The sequence below is a fragment of the Mytilinidion resinicola genome (assembly GCF_010093595.1).
Source record: "Mytilinidion resinicola strain CBS 304.34 unplaced genomic scaffold BDZ99scaffold_11, whole genome shotgun sequence".
Lineage (NCBI taxonomy): Eukaryota > Fungi > Ascomycota > Dothideomycetes > Mytilinidiales > Mytilinidiaceae > Mytilinidion > Mytilinidion resinicola.
In genome coordinates, this window is record NW_022985447.1 from 1,569,022 (window position 1) to 1,585,366 (window position 16,345).

Below are 16,345 nucleotides of genomic sequence, written 5' to 3' on the forward strand. Positions count from 1 at the left end.
ACGGGTGCCACAGGGCTGCCAGACAAGGTTCGTGACGTTGGTCGCAGGACGCTGGCGGAGCGTTTTACGTTATCGCCTCGGCGGGATTGGATGCAGGGCAACAACGGGGCAACTGAGGTTGACATGGGGCGTCCCAGGGGTGAGGTCGGCTTGGCGAGGCTGGCGAGGCTGGCGAGGCTGGCGAGAGTCGTGTGGTGTGTGGTGTGTTGGACTGTTGGACAGAGAACAAAGCGACGTGCGGTTGGGTATATAGGGGAGTTGGATGGGGGCGAGCGCCAGGCAGGAGGATGGGGGAGTTTGGGGGTGATGACGGATACGACAAGTCAAGGCAATCCCGATAAGGGCGGGATCAGTCGCGTGTGCACCGGCTTCAGGCTGCCCTCAGGCTGAGGTGGCTGCTGGCTTGCCCGGGCCTCGCCTTTGAGGCTGCAGCGGCCGCCTATTCCGGGTGGACGAGGCAGAAAATAGCGCTCGCACAGCCTGAAAGAACCGTCGCGTTTGGCTCTGCAGGTGTGCAGGCGTCCCTGTCGCCGGCATCCCGAAGTCGCGGCTCACGACGGGCTCCAGATCTGGCGCGTGAATAGCCCGCCTCCCATTCGTCACTCGCGCCTCCTGCCTCAGTAGGGCTGAGCCGGCGCCCAGGGACAGATGCATCGTCACGTCCACGCCGCTCTCTCCAAATGAACAGCGCAAGCGGTGAGCCCGCAGGCGCTGCATCCTCGGTCGTGGGCGGCTTCACCGCGCCAGCACAGCACCGCATCTGCGCATCCTCCAGCCAGTTTCCATCCTGACATGCCGACTGCAGGCCAGGTCACCCCCGTCCCACCACGCGTGCCCGCTCGCCAGCCTCTCAGCTGCCGCGAGCTTATCTCCCTCAGCATCTGAGGGCCTGCGTCAGATGGCCTGCTGCTGCATCATGCGCGCCGACAAGTCGTGCAGCGGCCGCCTTCCGCCAACCCGCGGGCCCCTACAATACCGGGCCCCTTGCGAGGCTACCCCACAGCTACGCCATACTGCAAACAGGCTGCCTATCCTGTGAAACCTGGGGGAGCAGGCCGATAAGCATTTTCGACAACCGCCGTTCCCGACCCTCCCGGGGCTTGCCTAGACTGAGACTGAGTAAGTAGTGCCATAGGTGCGTGGCTCGATCCGAGGTTAGCTACAGCATCTGCACGTATACCGATTGCTGTGCGGAGTAAACTCCTTCCCGCCTTCACCGTTCAGGGCGCCCGCGTATAAGTATATTCGTTTTGAATTTATTTGTCGCACTGCTGCATCATCGTACATTGATTCGCCGCCCTGTCCGCCGTCTCCCACGCCGCTAAGCACACGCGACACGTCGCCGCGCCCCAAGAAGAGCGTGGAGAGCTGGAGAGACTGGAGACGAGCTGCAAAAGGCCAAACACCGATGGAGCCAAATCCCAGAAACATGTGCCGCCCATACGCCCATCAAAACGCCTCCTTCCCGATTGCCTGACAAAATGTGGGGAAGCAGACCAGGGCCTGCCACCGATCGCCCAAGGCACGGCGGCCACCAGACGTAGGAACATGATGAGACCAGACCCCCCACATCCCGGCTTAACCTGCGTGCTGCCGTCAGAGGACCTAGAGATGACTCCCAAGTACAGTCGTGGCCACGTATCCGCCTGGCAAAGAATCGAAAGCAAAGAAAATTATGAGAGGGCACACCGCTTGTTGCAACCAATGAAGTATACAGAAAAAAAGCAAAACACCACCGAAGAAATTTTCGCTCTGCACCAATCATGCCGAGCAAGCTGTCGTCATCACCGTGTACCTGAAATCATACCCGAAGTGGAACGACAGGGAAATCGTCCTACACGTGATGCATCAGTCAGCGTGAATCGTAAGAAGAAGAGAAAAGGTGAGAGACGCCGCTCAAAAAGCATCTTCGTCGGTCCAGCCAGCCTCGCTGCCTTCCACCCGCACGAGTTGGCCGCCTTCGCCTTCCATCATCGTCTGCGGAACACCGTTGCCTCGAAGCTTTTTGCCAAGACCCCCACGAGGCGAAGCATAGCCACCATCCGGAGTAAATCTCTTTCGTGCAGCCTGTTGCCTCTGGTAGTTGTACTCGTCCTCAGACTCGTCATCGTGAGAGCATGTCTCCCAGTTCTCGGATCCCGGCGCTGTGTTGGCGGTGGAAGCCGACGATGTTGCTGAGATTTGTCTGCTTGGGGGAGCCCGCGGTGGATATCCGTGTTCATGATACTGCTGCGTCCGAGCCATTTGCGCATTTGACATGTAGGTGCGGTCATCGTAGACATCCTCTGGCTGTACATGGCGCACGATGCTGCCGCTGCGATCTGAGTTGTATGAGTAAGGATGCGCTGGTGTTGCTGCAGGCGCTGGCGGTGGTGGCATGAAGAGATCCTTCATCTTTGGTGGCGGAGCACGTGGTGGTCCCATCTTGCGAATCGTGGATTCATCCCTCTCCTGACGCGGCTGACGCTCCGGGGAGTTGTTGCCATGAGGCATATTCTTCAACGGAGCGCGTGCTGGAATTCTGGACGGGCTCTTGTTGCCACCAGTCCCGGCCTGCGCGGCGGAGCTGGGGAGAGGATTCCGCGATACACTCATCGCGAAACTATTCGCAGTTGGTGTCTTCGCCCTAGCTGTAGATTGTGGAGGTCCGCGAACAGAATTGCCCCGGCTGGGTGGTGCTGACTTTGCAGACTTGGGTGCCGCCTGAGGCGCAACTGAGGGCGTCTTTGACCTAGGTGGTGCCGACTTGGATGCAGCTGCGTAGAGTTCGTCGAGGTATCGGTTTCCATGGACGAGGAAAGGCCGACCATACTCGTTCTCCCAGTTCTCAAGAGTCTTCCTCAGCTCAGCTTCAACCTTGGGCAACTCCTTAGCAATCCTCTTCCGCATTTTCTCCTCCCGAAGAAGTTTTCCAGGGTCACGCTTCTCGCCCTTCTGGCCGCGCGCCATAAGACGAGACGCGTCTTGGCTGGAGGCCTGAAGGTCTTCGCGCTCCTTGACTAGCTCGCGATGCCTGTCAATCATTTCCAGTGTAGGTAGGCGTTGTTCCCGGAGGGCTTCTAATCGAGCAATCTCGGCCTCGTGCGCTGAAAGCAGAGCATCGCTGTAGACATCTAGAACAGGTCAGTAAGCGCATTTCTGTGAGTATTGATTCAAGCATACCAGAGAATGCGGGCGTGAAGTCGAGCATCTCCTCCTCAGAGAAGTACAGGCTATCCCAAAGTTCCTGCAGTTTGTATCTAGCATCTTCCACGAAAAGATGCAGATTCTGTCGCTTCAGCTCGTTGAGTCTAGCCAGCTCGTCCTCATATTCATTGATGGTCCTCATTCCGCATCCACGGTTCGCAGCCAAGAAGCCTCTACGCTCATGCTCCTCAATGCTTAGGCGATCCCAGAGGTCCTCGATGGTCCCCCGAAGCTCCTTCAGTCGGCGCTCCCGGCCCCGCTTCTCTTCAATGAGCTTGTCCTTCTTAGTGCGCAGATTGACCAAGTCGTCCTTGTGGAGGCCTAGCTGCTCCGGGCAGTCGCGCGCATACTTGAGAATGGCAGCATCTGTCTGAGCATTCGGGGTTCCAAGCTCCGCCCACAGGTGGATGATCTCGTCCGACATGACCCTGACCGTCTCGACGCGTCGCGTGTATTCGTCGTAAACACGAGAGAATTCGCGATCCAATGAGGTTATGTAGGAATGGGAGATATCGAAGGACGGAGATATGGGAGTGTTCGGCGAGATGGGCGGGAGTTTGATCTGAACGAAGGCGGGTTCGAGATGGGAGGCGTAGGATTCAAGGGCCTCAACAAGCTCTGCGGTATATTAGCATTTGAATACGATATACACCCTTATACACGCACTCTTGACTTGCTCGAAGCGCTCGCGATGCAGCTTGCTCACGGTGTTGTACTTCTCCTTGAGGGTCTGTAAACAGCGCGTCAATGGATACGTGATCTTGGAGTCTGAGTCGTCCAAATCGTAGGCGCTGTTCGATTTGCGATCATCGAGGGAGGCTTCCATCTGCTTGATGGTTTTGGACAAGCGACGGGCTTCTTCGGTCATCTCATGTTTCTCACTACACGCCATATAATCAGCTTTGTTGTTTCTAGGGGAACTCAGCTGGACCTACTTGGTGACAACGCGCAGTTGATTGTGCAGAGTCTCAGATAGAGCAGAGAAGAGCTGTGAGTAGTGTTAGCTGGGTCTTGTAGCCTGGCGCGAGTATAGTACCTCTGCTTCGCGCTGGTCCCTCTCATGGCTGGGGACGCCGATCTCGTCGAAGAGGCCATGGAGCTGCCCGATGATGGTGGTAACTTGCTGCGCCAAATAGCTGGTGTCCATGACTGCGGTACCTGCCAGCGGCGGTGGTGGCTCAATTGCTCATGCACTGCAGACCGGGTTCGAGGTTGAAGCGAGGAATGCGGTCGACGGTGACGAGGCCGGCGGCGGGATAGGTAGAGATGGTGGGCGACACCAAGCGCGTCTCCAACTTTGCCAAAATATTAAACTCTTGAAGGTGAAAGGAAATGTGGAAGGGAAGATGGGCGCGCTGGAGATGGTGGAGGTGACGCTGGCAGGTGGTGGATAGATGGGAGGTCGACGATCATTTGTTGTGCTGAGGCGCGTTGCTGAGGAAACCCGTAGTGCCGTAGGGCTGAAACTGCACCTCTAACGCCATCCACATCTCTCCCGAGGCCACAATTGCCTGCATCAGTCTAGGACAGACTTCCGCCTCATCATTAATGGTCAAATATCCCCCCAAATTCTGGAGGGTGTCACGCGGGGAATGCAAAAGGTGGCACTCTAATTCTAGACGAACTGTCTCGGTCTCGTGGGTCCACCTGTCTGCCACTGCTTCGAGTGCTTTAATACATGTTCAGAAATCTAAACAAGATAGACGCTCTTGACTCTGCGCTATGTGGAAACTCGTTGAAGTACCTCAAGCAGTGGTAGACAGGTTGCACCTATGAGACAGCATGGTTGAGGAGTGTTAGCAGAAAGTGGCAGTCCAGAAATCTGCGAGGTATAGTTATACACACTCCAGCTGTTTCTATGCTTGTGTACGCTTATTTAGCACTGCTTGAGATCCTCTAGCATTCTATTGTTATTCATGAAAGACCAGCTTTGGCAAGCCTGATAGCTCTTTTGGCCACCTCAGACGGTGTTGAGCTGCTGGGTGTGCCACCTTTTTCATGCCCCGCGTGGGTGTTCGGATCTCACACCCTCCAAACCTCACCTAAATAGCATGGACAAGCCATGGGGGCTCTGTTTACTGGTAACTCGTTTGCTCCTATTCAGTAGGGGATTTGACGCCGCCCTTCACTGTACAAGCGCGTAGATCTGCGAGCACAGGGGCTTCAAGCACGCGCACTTCAAGTTTGAAGTCAATGGCGAAATCGCGGAGCCCTATATAATATTGGTTGGAGGTTCTTCGGATGCTAGCTCCGAATTCATACGCCTTATCGGAGTCATAGTTATCGCCACGTCTTACGTACTGTACCGTCACTTTCGGAACATCGCAATCGCAATTACCAACTTTAATTCATTCTATTATCTCTCTATAGGCCATTTACAGATGTTCCCCAAGTACACAAGGGCTGACATCCAGATAAGAGGATACAAGTATCTGGAGGTGATTGCAGTACGTCCAAACGGCGGACTCTCAACTCCGGTAGCGAATATCTCGACCCTCCACAAGTTTGCTGCATTCAAGAAACAAATACTTGTCTTTTTCTCAGCGAATTTCTTCTTCTTTCTAATCCCTCATTATTCAACAGCTATGGCTACAGAATTTCCCGTAGAAAGCTCGCCAAGCAAAATGGCCGAGCCTCGAGCTGCACTGAACATTCGACCGCATCCACTTCAAATTATTACGGACCAAGAAATATCGCGGGCTAGGATAATTGTTGAAAATCTGGCGCAAGAGCAGAGTGCGAGCGGCGACAATGCTACAAGAGTTCGGTACAAGAGCATCTCGCTTCATGAGCCCCCAAAGGCGCTACTCTTGCCCTACCTCAACGCCGAAGCAGCTGGAGAACCAAAATCGGAAAGACCATTCGTCCCATGATGCCTCGGTGTAATCTGGAGCCCCGACAACGACCGCATTGTCATCGAAAGCATCATCAGCTTAGACGCGAGCAACGAGGTTGAGCGTTCAGGGACCGCAAAGGGCCAGCACGGAGCAATCGACAGAGGCGAGAACAAGCTGGCAATGGGCAAAATTCTCAACGACCCGCAGGTTCTCAAAGCTATCAAGGGACTGCATCTCCCGGATGATGCTATTGTTCAAGCCGATACGTGGATGTACGGGACGGACCGAGGCTCAGACGTCGACACCCACAAACTCATGCAGGCTCTGCTCTACGCACGTGCTCCGCATAACCACCCTGATAGCAATCAATACGCTTTCCCGCTCCCTTTTTCACCAGTATTTGACCTGTTCCTGGGCAAAGTCATCCGCATTGATGATCTGGCTACTGGAGGTAAAGAGGACGGACTCGCATACCATACCGCCCCCAAGAAGCCTATGGAGCACTGTGTCCCGCACGAATATCACCACGACTTGCACAAAGACTCGCCAAGATCGGACTTGAAGATTCTGAGAGTTTTGCAGCCAGATGGTCCAAGTTTTAAAGTGTTGGATGGAAATTGCGTGGAGTGGCAGAAGTGGCGCTTCCGAGTAGGCTTCAATTTCAGAGAAGGCATGACTATTCATGACGTAAGATATGCAGGACGGCCTGTGTTCTACAGGTTGAGTGTCAGTGAGATGACGGTACCATATGGAGGCGAGTTCCCTACTCTCTTCGTCGTGAGTATTCGCACACTTGTCTATCACTTATTGGGGTGCTTCAACACTATTTTCATATCTACTGCCAGAGGATGTGACGCTAATTGCAAGCCATTTATAGACCCTCGTAGCCCCTTCCACCGCAAACAAGCCTTCGATATCGGCGACTGCGGCGCAGGAAGCGTTGCCAACAACCTCGCCCTCGGCTGCGACTGTCTAGGTAGCATCTACTACTTCTCCGGCCACCTCAACGACGATACCGGCGCCCCTATCCCAGCACCTAATGTCATCTGTATGCACGAGCAGGATGCCGGAATCGGCTGGAAGCACACGAACCACCGCACAGGCAATGCAGCAATCACCCGCGCCAGAGTTCTTGTCCTCCAAAGCATCATCACCGTCGGAAACTACGAGTATATCTTCGCCTGGCACTTCATGCAAAACGGCAACATAGAGCTTGAGACACGTGCCACCGGGATCTTAAGCACTCACCTCATCGATGCTGGTAAGACCTCGGAATGGGGCAACGTCGTCTCCCCTGGGGTTCTAGCACCAAACCACCAGCACCTCTTCTCCCTCCGCATCGATCCCATGCTCGACGGCCCCCTCAACACCGTCACTCAAGAAGAGAGTATCCCCGTCCCGCAATCTGAAGACGAGAACCCCCACGGCAATGCCTGGCGTCTTGTCAAAACCCCCTTCGAAACCTCAGGCTACGCAGACGCCAATCCCCTCGCCAACCGCGTCTTCAAAGTGGTAAACGAGGGCGTCACAAATCACATCTCCGGCAACCCAGTCGGCTACAAACTCATTCCCCAACCCTGCCAGCTCATCCTCGCCGGCGCCAACAGCGTCGTCCGCCGCCGTGCGCGCTTCGCAGAGCACCACCTCTGGGTGACAGCCTACCGCGACCACGAACTCTGGGCTGGCGGGAAGTGGACGAACCAGAGCTTAGATGAGGTGGACGGGGTGCGCGATTATGCGTCGAGGGGGGATAAGGTCAGGAATGAGGATGTCGTGGTGTGGACGACGTTTGGCATGACGCATAATCCGAGGGTTGAGGATTTTCCGGTCATGCCGTGTGAGGTGAGCACGTTGAGGCTGACGCCGGCGGATTTCTTTGAGGGGAATCCGGCGTTGGATGTACCGAGAAGTGTGCAGGAGGTAAACGGGAGTGTATTGGTAAGGGACCCGGTTGTGGCTGGGGAGGTGAAGGTTGGGGATATTAGTAAGGAAGACTGTTGTGGGGAGGAGAAGGCGAAGTTGTAGTCTGAATGGTTGGTAACGTGAAAATGGTGCTCTTCAATACATCTGGACTATCTAACGGTATTCTTCTGTGATAACTCGAACGGCTGGCCGGTCTAGCATTGAGGTTACGTGGAACTAGTCAATATCAGATATTACCCCAAAGCGGTTAAAACCACCGCACCGCAACGCCGGTCCTATCGCGGATATAAAGTGGAGTCTCGCCGCCACCATGCATGGCATCGCGCATGTCCGCTCCCGACGCCCTGGTCGACGTCCAAATTCGTACCCCGCAACGCGACTGGCGCGTCCCCCACCTTTCGTTGATTTTGAATCTTTTTGAGCGATTGCCATTTCCTTCTTTCAATCTTCAATCGTGTCATCTGTAGCTTCAACTACATCTGCTTTTGGGCTTATTGATTGAAAATATGGGCAAAAAGCGTGTTCTCGTGGGCTATGGCATTGATGTTGACGCTGTGAGCAACCATATCAACACCACGGTGGGCGGGAAGGCAAATCTGTGTAATGTTTCTCGAGGTAAGTATCTGGATCTTGTATTGCCTCTAGGAGCTGCTAAGTTGCTGCTTTTCGCATTAAACATCCTGGAACTCGACCTGATAGACAAATTAGGCGTTTTCGGAGCTACACGCGGTGTCGAGCGGCTGCTGGAGCTTTGGAAGCGGAACAACATCAAGACATCTTGGTACATACCAGGCCATACCATCGAGACATTTCCAGAGGACATGGCGAAGATCAGGGATGCTGGACACGAGATGTGAGGAATCCCGTTACTTTGGACGGATTGGAGATTGACTTACTAACACTCGACGAAACAGCGGCCTCCACGGCTACACGCACGAGTTTGTGCTCCTGAGTCCCCAAATCAACGCAGAGAGCAGCTTCCTGACTCCTCCGCAAGATTCCCATCCGACCTCAGCAAAGAGAGCCTCGAAGCGATCCTCGTCAAAACCATCAAAATCCTAACCGACTTCTGCGGCAAAAAGCCCGAAGGCTTCACCTCTCCTGCCTGGAAAAACAGCCCCGACCAAATCGGCCTTCTCCAAGAATTAGGCATAAAATACGGTCCGCCTCTTCTTCCCCTCTCCACTCACTTCCCCTTAACAACACCCAGATCACTCCTTCATGCACGATGACTTCCAAGCCTACTACGTCTCCACCGGCCTTGAAGAGGTCATTACCACCGACTACAAAAACCACCCGGATACCTGGATGGTCCCCATGAAGCACGCCACCACCTCCGACGTTGTCGAGATCCCGGCCTCCTGGTGCTTGGACGACTGGCCGCCGTTCCAGTGGGATGCTGCACGGCCAAATGCCCACGGATATGTAGACCCACACAGTGTAGAGCGCATGTGGAAAGAGCAGTTTCAGTGGTGTTATAGGGAGTACGATACGTTTATCTTTCCGATGAGCATTCATCCGCAGGTTTCGGGAAGACCACATATCTTACTGATGCATGAGAGGCTAATTGAGTGGATTAATGGGCACGAGGGGGTGGAGTGGTGCACGTTTGGGGAGATGGCGAGGGAGTTCAGGGAGGGGAGGATTTGAAGCTGGGGGAAAGGGGGCTGGGGAGAGTAGGTAGAGATGGCTACGTGCTATGCAGTTAGGTAATTGACATTCGATCGAATATGATTGAAATGCTAGTGTGTTGGGGCTGATTAAGCTGATTGAGAAGGTGGATGTGGAGACGGTGCGGAAGAGCTTTCATACAAACTTTGGTGGATGATTGCAATGGTGCGATATCTTCCTCCATACGTTAGTTACTTAAAGGGAAAAGCTGACGTGGAATAGCGTCAAGAAGTCTTCCCCTACATAAAAGGCTCTTTTCATAGGGCCCATCTTAATCTCTTCTCCAACGTGAAATTTCAAGGTAGTGTGCTGTGGATGGATAACGTCCTAAGCGTCAGAGGGGGAATTGAGTGGTTCTCTCAGCTGCTGGCGCGTGAAGAGAAAGGTATACTAGTGCAAGGTGGGCATCAATGCGCTACACTAGTCTACGCCGCAACCAAGGTTCCAATTATCGACCTCACCTCTAGTGGGGATTTGGAAGTGATCGACCTTCGTTTCACTTCACGAGTCTATTGATAGCGATCAGACTCACTTTCATATTCAGCTCGCAGTATGCCAGCTCGATGTCTCTAATGACACCATCACAGGCCCAACTGAAGTATTAGACTTTGAACTCATCAAGAAGCCTCGCCTGGAAATTATGCTTCCAAAGTGCCGCAGTTTTCGATGCGTATATCTTCTCTATCACGGCACCAGAAAGCAGTATGCGCGTTAGTTCGAGGTGAAATAGCGAACCATTAAGACAAGGGTTTAAATTGTAGCACCGCCAATCTCCAACATCTTCACCACTCTCACTCGAGGGAATCCAACCTCGCGACAAGTCCTTCACTTGTTGGGACACGGAAAAATGTTCAAGCGCCTCCGCCTTTCTCATTTCGAAACTTGCTCTAAGAACAGCTGCGACATCCACTCCACACTCACCGTCACGAAGACACTACCTCGTAGACGGGGTCGACATCGTTCTCTACAGGACAAGATGCCTTCCGGTAAGCCCCCGATGAAGACAGACAAAAAGGAAGCGCTTGCTAATGCCGCGATCTAGAATATCTCCTACTAGTCCCGCCCGCAGCAGCACCGCCAGCCATTGCTATAGTGTGTCGTCTAGTTACATCGATCCATAAAGGGCCTACAGTATCGCGAGAAGAGCTAACGGCTCTGACCATGGGGTTTCAAGCTCTAGATATAGAGATGAGAGAGCGAGAGAATGAGCTCCGAGATGCTAAAGTATGTCTTAACTTCTTTATGTGGAGTATTCATGGAGGCAAAGCGTCAACTGACATGCTCGATAGAGGAGATCATAGCGAATCTTGACTTCGAAGTGTTCCAAGTCGAATATAGGATTCGTCAGCTGGAGGAGGGCGAGTCCTCAGAAAAATTCGCGGCCATGGATACGCTGTTGAGAGGCAAAGAGACGGTCATCAGTTCGTTGGAGGCAGAGCTACAATGGATGCGCATCGGTGCTCATACTGAGATGGCGAGAGTCTTGAAAGAGAAGGAAGACCTGATCGAACATCTGATGGAAGCAGCAGCGAAACTTGAGATGGAGATCATCCACGCGAAGGAAAGATAGAGCGAAGTCTGGAAGCTTGTCCACAAGATATCTTGCAAGAACATCAGCAGGAAGCATCGCTGTTGAAGCAAGCGCTAGCGGAAGAGAAGACGGCAAGGTCAAATGCAGAAGAGCGTGAGAGAATGCTTCAAGCGAGCAAGACCGGACTGCGGGTTGTTGAGGCCCTTGAACCAGATCCCGATAGATTTCGTTTAGCGCCCGAGTGCGTCGGCGTCGATACCGTGGCAGGCACAGTAGTCGGCGGAGGATTGAGTGTAGTACGGGGGTGTCCAGTCGGCGGAGGGGTGATCGGTGCAACCGATGTTGTTGTCAGAGTAGTAGCCGCGGAGGCACCAATTATTGCCGCTGTCGGAGAAGGTGTTAAGGTCGCTGAAGTTGCATTCAGTGGGGCGGGGTGATGGTGTTGCGATGGGCGAGGGTGGTGCTGTAGTGGGTAAGATTCTTGTTGACAACTATCAAAGCGCTGTATCCATTTACGGCTCGTCTCTATGTGGCATCGCGAGGCAAAGGCCGAAGATGGCGGAAAGCGCGGTAATAGCGTAGATGAAATGCATGATGAGTAACCCTAACCGCAGAGGGAAAGGTTGGCGGGCTGGATCCTGAATGAGATCAAAGACAGACGGCGAGTGAACGCTTTTGTGGCGTTGAATTACTCGTCTGAACAAGGTGAGCCGTCAGAGGAAGTTGATGCTTCTGAGGAATTGCGCTCGTCTCAGAGCACTGCAGTGAGTTCGGGTCCTACACGAAAGAGTAAGTTGGGAAAGGCGTTCAAGGGGGCTGCGAAGGGTGCCGTGAAAATCGCGGGAGCCGGGCTCGAGTTGTTTCTCAGTGGCGAGTTCGTAGCCTGAAAATCTTTCGTTGAGCTCATGTCGGCAGTCATGGCATTTTATGGGATTCGGACTGTCTAGGGATCATTGTATCGGGTTCTCGGACTTTCTTATTACTCTTACTCGCTACGCACAAGTAGCTTGAGTCTTTGTTCCAATGAAGCAATTCTTTTTGATGATTAAATGAATGTGGTGCGAGAATTTGTGAAGAAGTAATGAGAACAATGAGGTGATGAGACAGCCAAAGCCAAATCACAAAACGACAAATCGAAATAAATGGCCTCAATGCGTGTGACTAGTATAGTATCGTCGAGTTCAAGATGCTGAAGAGTCTTCGCTGGTATGATCATTCAAGTTGGTGAAGGAATAGAGATGGTGATCTCGCGAGGTTGCGTGGTGTTGAGTACCGCTGTGCCGCCAAGCCGAACGAAGCGGCAAATGCCGGGGGTTTTTGCGTCACTGGAATCCGTCTCATTTCTCAGAACATCTGCAACATGGCCGTATATCCCCAATCCACCCTCTCAGTCTGCTCTAGATGTCTTCATAGACTCGGCACAACATCGAAATCCTCCGGCGTCTTCATTCTTCCTCGAGCGACCTTCTCAACCGCCGCCCGTCCTGCTAGCCTATCTCCGCCTCTATCTTCACGCCTCAAAGGGAATTCCCATCGTCCTCACCTCCCTATCCGCAGCTATGTCGGTGCAGCTACGAATACCGAAGGTCCCCCGGCTATCGGTGTTACACGACTCTCCCATCGCCGCTTGATCCGCCTGTCAGGCAAAGACGCGCCCAAATTTCTCCAAGGCCTCATCTCGAACAATCTCGGCCCCACTACTACAACACCCTTCTACTCGGCATTCATGGATGCGAGAGGGCGGATGCTATGGGATGCCTTCATCTTCCCAGACTCGAATCCCAAATCCGCCGAATGGACCTGTTTTATCGAGGTGGACTCCACGGAAGCGGATAACCTGCTGAGGCACTTGAAGAGGCATAAATTACGGTCAAAGATCCAATTGCAGCTGGTAGAGGAGGAGGCGGGCGGTGTATGGGCATCATGGCAAAGTGGCGACTCGAACAATATACCCGGCGGCCTGCCAGATCCGCGAGCTCCTGGGTTCGGGCAGCGCATACTGATTTCCGGCGAAAGTATCAAGGGTGGGCCAATTCGCGAGGTTCTGGACAAGCACATGGTGGACTTGAGGTGGTATCATCTGCGGAGATATATGTACGGGATACCGGAGGGGCCACAGGAGATTCCGCCTACCACTGCGCTTCCTATGGAATCGAACATCGACCTCATGAATGGCATTGATTTCAGGAAAGGATGTTACGTTGGACAAGAGTTGACCATTCGGACGAAGCACACTGGGGTGGTGAGGAAGCGGATACTTCCGGTCCAGTTATACCGTGGCAATGAAGTACTGCCGACGGCGGAGACACCAGCTTTCGACCCTCAATGGACCTTTGACGATCCTTCAAATGAGGTCTCTCAGAGCAAGGATATAAAGCAGCTGAGCGATGACGGCACGATTAAGAAGGGACGCGCCGCAGGGAAGTTACTAGGCAATATCGGAAATGTTGGTCTGGCTCTGTGCAGACTGGAGATGATGACGGATATTCGGGTCAGCGCTGAGGGTGGCAGCTGGAGACCTGGAATGGAGTTTGGTGTCCAATATCCCGAAGCGCCAGATGCAGACATCAGAGTCAAGCCTATGGTTCCAGCATGGCTAAGAGAACGAGAGCAGCAGATGTGGTCGAAGCAAAAGGCAAACTAATTAGCCTCCTCACATATGACCAAATACCATCGAATATCAGGCATCCGCATCAAACCAAAATTGCATGAAATGCCGCTTTAATATCCGTGCAGCATTCAGCCTTCCAGTTCGCTTTCATGGACCAGCTTTGGCATGGCTGTGCTGTGGCTGTGTTCTGTAATGACCACGTGACCCTCAGCAACGTCATCCCATCTCCACCCCAGCCCATTTATCTTCACGCTTTCCCTCCATCAGCCTTCGTAGCGCATTCATATCCTAATACCCTAATACACAGCTCTACCTCCGCCCAAATCAATAGACGCGATGGCTGTCTCTACCGACTCACCCGCCTCACCCGCGCACGACACCCCACCGCTCTGGTCGCGTTTCAAAGCCCGCCTGCGCGCCTCATCAAAGTCCAAATCAACTACAAACCCTCAATTCGACACCAGGCCACCCCTTCTCCCGAGTCTGTTGCCCCTAGTCCGCGACGAACACGCCCCCAACCTCCCCTTCCAAGGCTGGACTACTGTCACCTTCCCCCCGCCTTCCCCAGCCCTGCCCACTCCGCACCCCCTCCAACGTGCTTCCGAAGAACTCTTCGAAGCCTCGCGCGCTTTTTTCGCCCTCCCGTTCTCCGAGAAGGAAGTTTGGAAGACGAAGCTTGGCTCCGAAGAAGGCTGGTCGCGGATCGAGGGGGAGAAGGAGTTCATCACGCTGCGCACTGTGGAGGGGACGCCGGAGGTGCTGAAGGCGGCGGCGCGGGCGTACTGGAATGCGGCAGGGGGGCTGCTGGATCAGAGCTTGGGAAGGATTGGGGAGAGTTTGGGGCTGCAGGGGGCGGCGGCGGAGGAGGGCGGGCTGAGGCGGTATGTGGGGCCGTGTAAGAAGTTTCAGGAGAGGGATGGGGAGAAGACGGCGACGATGTTGAGGCTATTTAGGTATGAGGGGGATGAGAGGAAGGTGGTTGCTGAGCGTACGTTGAGATTTCTTTTGTGCTTCTTCCATCTGTCTCCGCATCACGGCCTCGACCGATATTTTCATAATTACATTCGAGCAGGCGTATCAGCCTGCGGAAATGCGATCAACAAGTCGAGAGCTGAGTATTTGCGTATCGGAGCTATTGAGAGCGTTCTGCTTGGCAATATTGGCATTGTCCAGCGTAGCCTACGGATCAAGGCATATCTAACAACATACAGCGCACAGCGACCTCGGCCTTCTCAGCCTCGTCATTGGCGATACGCCGGGCCTAGAAGTCTGGGACATCCACACGCAATGCTTCTTTCCAGTCGAGAAGACATACGACAGGCCCGCCGCGTCTCTCCTAGTTGGGCGACAGCTCGAACGGCTCTCCAATTATCGATATCGTGCCGGCGGGCACCAAGTCAAGGCTTACGGTCGTACCGAAGCTCAAGCTTCTACTTCGCCGTCACGTCAACCTTTGCCGAATTACCGGTACTCCATCGTGTTTGTGCTCCGTGCCCACGAATCAGTCATTGTGGATACGGACATGCTGACGACGCAAATCACCGGCAAGTTCGAGAAGCCAATCAAGGAAGTAACGGCGGGCAGATTTTATGAGCAGATTAGGAACGCGCATTTCAATATCAACATCAACGTCGAAGAGCGCGAGGAGCAGAGGAAGAGGGTAGCGGCCAAGAAGGCTGCAGAGGGAGTCAACGGGAGTGGTTAAAGGAACTTTGGACCCATAGACTTGTGTGATTTGCAGCGTTGGCGTTATTGGGGTGCTGTATATCCCTGGATTCGTTCATGCTTTTGGAGTTGATTCCGTTACAAAGTTGGTGCTCATTGGTCACGCAGTCGCTGGGAGCCAAGTCAAGGTAATTCCACGATGCCGCGAGAACTATGCATAAATATATGTCTATTTTAAACACTCTTACCTCATTCGTTGTCGGATGTTACTACCACGGCACAAGTTCGTTGCTCGTCCAAGATTGATAACGGAGCACATGATAGTATTCACGCAAGATGATCTTACCGACGGAAGAATGTTGTGCGTCGGCGCATTCGCGCGCATCTAGAACTTTCAGCGGTATTCTCATTTGTCACAATTTCCACAATGTCATAACTCATTCGGACTGCGATAGGACGCCTGTTCTAAGGCTGGGGCTTTCCAGGTATGGATCCATGGGTCGAAGTTCAACATCTATGGTTGCTCATAATCTTTTCCTAGGTACATAACCGACGACCTCCACCGTCTCGAACCATCTTTGCCACCGAAATTTCAGGAATAGCAGCTGTATGTCTGGTAAGTGGATCACCAGGATGCCGATTTCACGATATATACGCTGAACTCACGTCAATGCGTCGCGCTATCAGCTCTGTTCAGAAGCTTGTACCTGATATATCCACCACTGCTGTTAATCCGGACTAGTGCCTGCCATGAATAACAACAAGCCTCCTCCCCTTTCAACACCATAGGGCGAGATGCCAGTGTTCCTCGGATGCTCGATGGCTGGTCAACGGAGAGACTCTTTTAGATCACCACAGATACTACTAGAAATCTTCATTCGACTCTAATGCGGCATCTGAATACCTTCTAGTGTCACTATC

At 53.4% G+C, this 16,345-nt stretch overlaps 8 protein-coding genes across 8 annotated transcripts; 5 read left to right on the top strand and 3 right to left on the bottom strand.

The window, feature by feature from the left end:
- Nucleotides 1-1,191: 1,191 nt before the first annotated feature.
- BDZ99DRAFT_47773 (uncharacterized protein) lies at nt 1,192-1,723 on the bottom strand. Its single transcript, XM_033722131.1, has one exon. The coding sequence runs from the start codon at nt 1,548-1,550 to the stop codon at nt 1,257-1,259; it is 294 nt and encodes a 97-aa protein (XP_033576201.1). The 5' UTR covers nt 1,551-1,723; the 3' UTR covers nt 1,192-1,256.
- A 173-nt stretch (nt 1,724-1,896) lies between these two features.
- BDZ99DRAFT_389705 (uncharacterized protein) lies at nt 1,897-4,333 on the bottom strand (the record flags this gene model as incomplete). Its single annotated transcript, XM_033715652.1, has 5 exons — nt 1,897-3,113; nt 3,163-3,804; nt 3,853-4,067; nt 4,122-4,174; nt 4,223-4,333. The coding sequence occupies 5 exons, from the start codon at nt 4,331-4,333 to the stop codon at nt 1,897-1,899; spliced, it is 2,238 nt and encodes a 745-aa protein (XP_033576202.1).
- Nucleotides 4,334-5,567: 1,234 nt separating this feature from the next.
- On the top strand, nt 5,568-6,059 carry BDZ99DRAFT_521680 (uncharacterized protein; the record flags this gene model as incomplete). The annotated part of the gene is made up of 1 exon (XM_033725652.1): nt 5,568-6,059. One exon carries the CDS (start codon nt 5,568-5,570, stop codon nt 6,057-6,059), a length of 492 nt encoding a protein of 163 aa, XP_033576203.1.
- Nucleotides 6,060-6,203: 144 nt separating this feature from the next.
- On the top strand, nt 6,204-8,159 carry BDZ99DRAFT_445262 (uncharacterized protein; the record flags this gene model as incomplete). The annotated part of the gene is made up of 2 exons (XM_033717918.1): nt 6,204-6,781; nt 6,911-8,159. The coding sequence occupies 2 exons, from the start codon at nt 6,204-6,206 to the stop codon at nt 8,046-8,048; spliced, it is 1,716 nt and encodes a 571-aa protein (XP_033576204.1). The 3' UTR covers nt 8,049-8,159.
- A 131-nt stretch (nt 8,160-8,290) lies between these two features.
- Nucleotides 8,291-9,596, top strand: BDZ99DRAFT_445264 (glucose 1-dehydrogenase; the record flags this gene model as incomplete). Its single annotated transcript, XM_033717919.1, has 5 exons — nt 8,291-8,561; nt 8,655-8,799; nt 8,861-8,884; nt 8,944-9,107; nt 9,157-9,596. Exons 1-5 carry the CDS (start codon nt 8,453-8,455, stop codon nt 9,594-9,596), a joined length of 882 nt encoding a protein of 293 aa, XP_033576205.1. The 5' UTR covers nt 8,291-8,452.
- Nucleotides 9,597-11,378: 1,782 nt separating this feature from the next.
- Nucleotides 11,379-11,741, bottom strand: BDZ99DRAFT_521684 (uncharacterized protein; the record flags this gene model as incomplete). The annotated part of the gene is made up of 2 exons (XM_033725653.1): nt 11,379-11,556; nt 11,665-11,741. The coding sequence occupies 2 exons, from the start codon at nt 11,739-11,741 to the stop codon at nt 11,379-11,381; spliced, it is 255 nt and encodes an 84-aa protein (XP_033576206.1).
- A 593-nt stretch (nt 11,742-12,334) lies between these two features.
- BDZ99DRAFT_509495 (Aminomethyltransferase folate-binding domain-containing protein) lies at nt 12,335-13,882 on the top strand (the record flags this gene model as incomplete). The annotated part of the gene is made up of 2 exons (XM_033724407.1): nt 12,335-12,354; nt 12,706-13,882. 2 exons carry the CDS (start codon nt 12,335-12,337, stop codon nt 13,790-13,792), a joined length of 1,107 nt encoding a protein of 368 aa, XP_033576207.1. The 3' UTR covers nt 13,793-13,882.
- A 141-nt stretch (nt 13,883-14,023) lies between these two features.
- BDZ99DRAFT_509496 (uncharacterized protein) lies at nt 14,024-15,675 on the top strand. The gene is made up of 2 exons (XM_033724408.1): nt 14,024-14,747; nt 14,971-15,675. The coding sequence occupies exons 1-2, from the start codon at nt 14,096-14,098 to the stop codon at nt 15,462-15,464; spliced, it is 1,146 nt and encodes a 381-aa protein (XP_033576208.1). The 5' UTR covers nt 14,024-14,095; the 3' UTR covers nt 15,465-15,675.
- Nucleotides 15,676-16,345: the final 670 nt, after the last annotated feature.

Coding starts and splice junctions, on each gene's coding strand:
- BDZ99DRAFT_509496 (XM_033724408.1), top strand. CDS start 14,096: ATGGCTGTCTCTACCGACTCACCCGCCTCACCCGCGCACGACACCCCA. Junction 14,748..14,970: donor GAGGAAGGTGGTTGCTGAGC/GTACGTTGAGAT, acceptor AACAACATACAG/CGCACAGCGACCTCGGCCTT.
- BDZ99DRAFT_47773 (XM_033722131.1), bottom strand. CDS start 1,550: ATGTTCCTACGTCTGGTGGCCGCCGTGCCTTGGGCGATCGGTGGCAGG.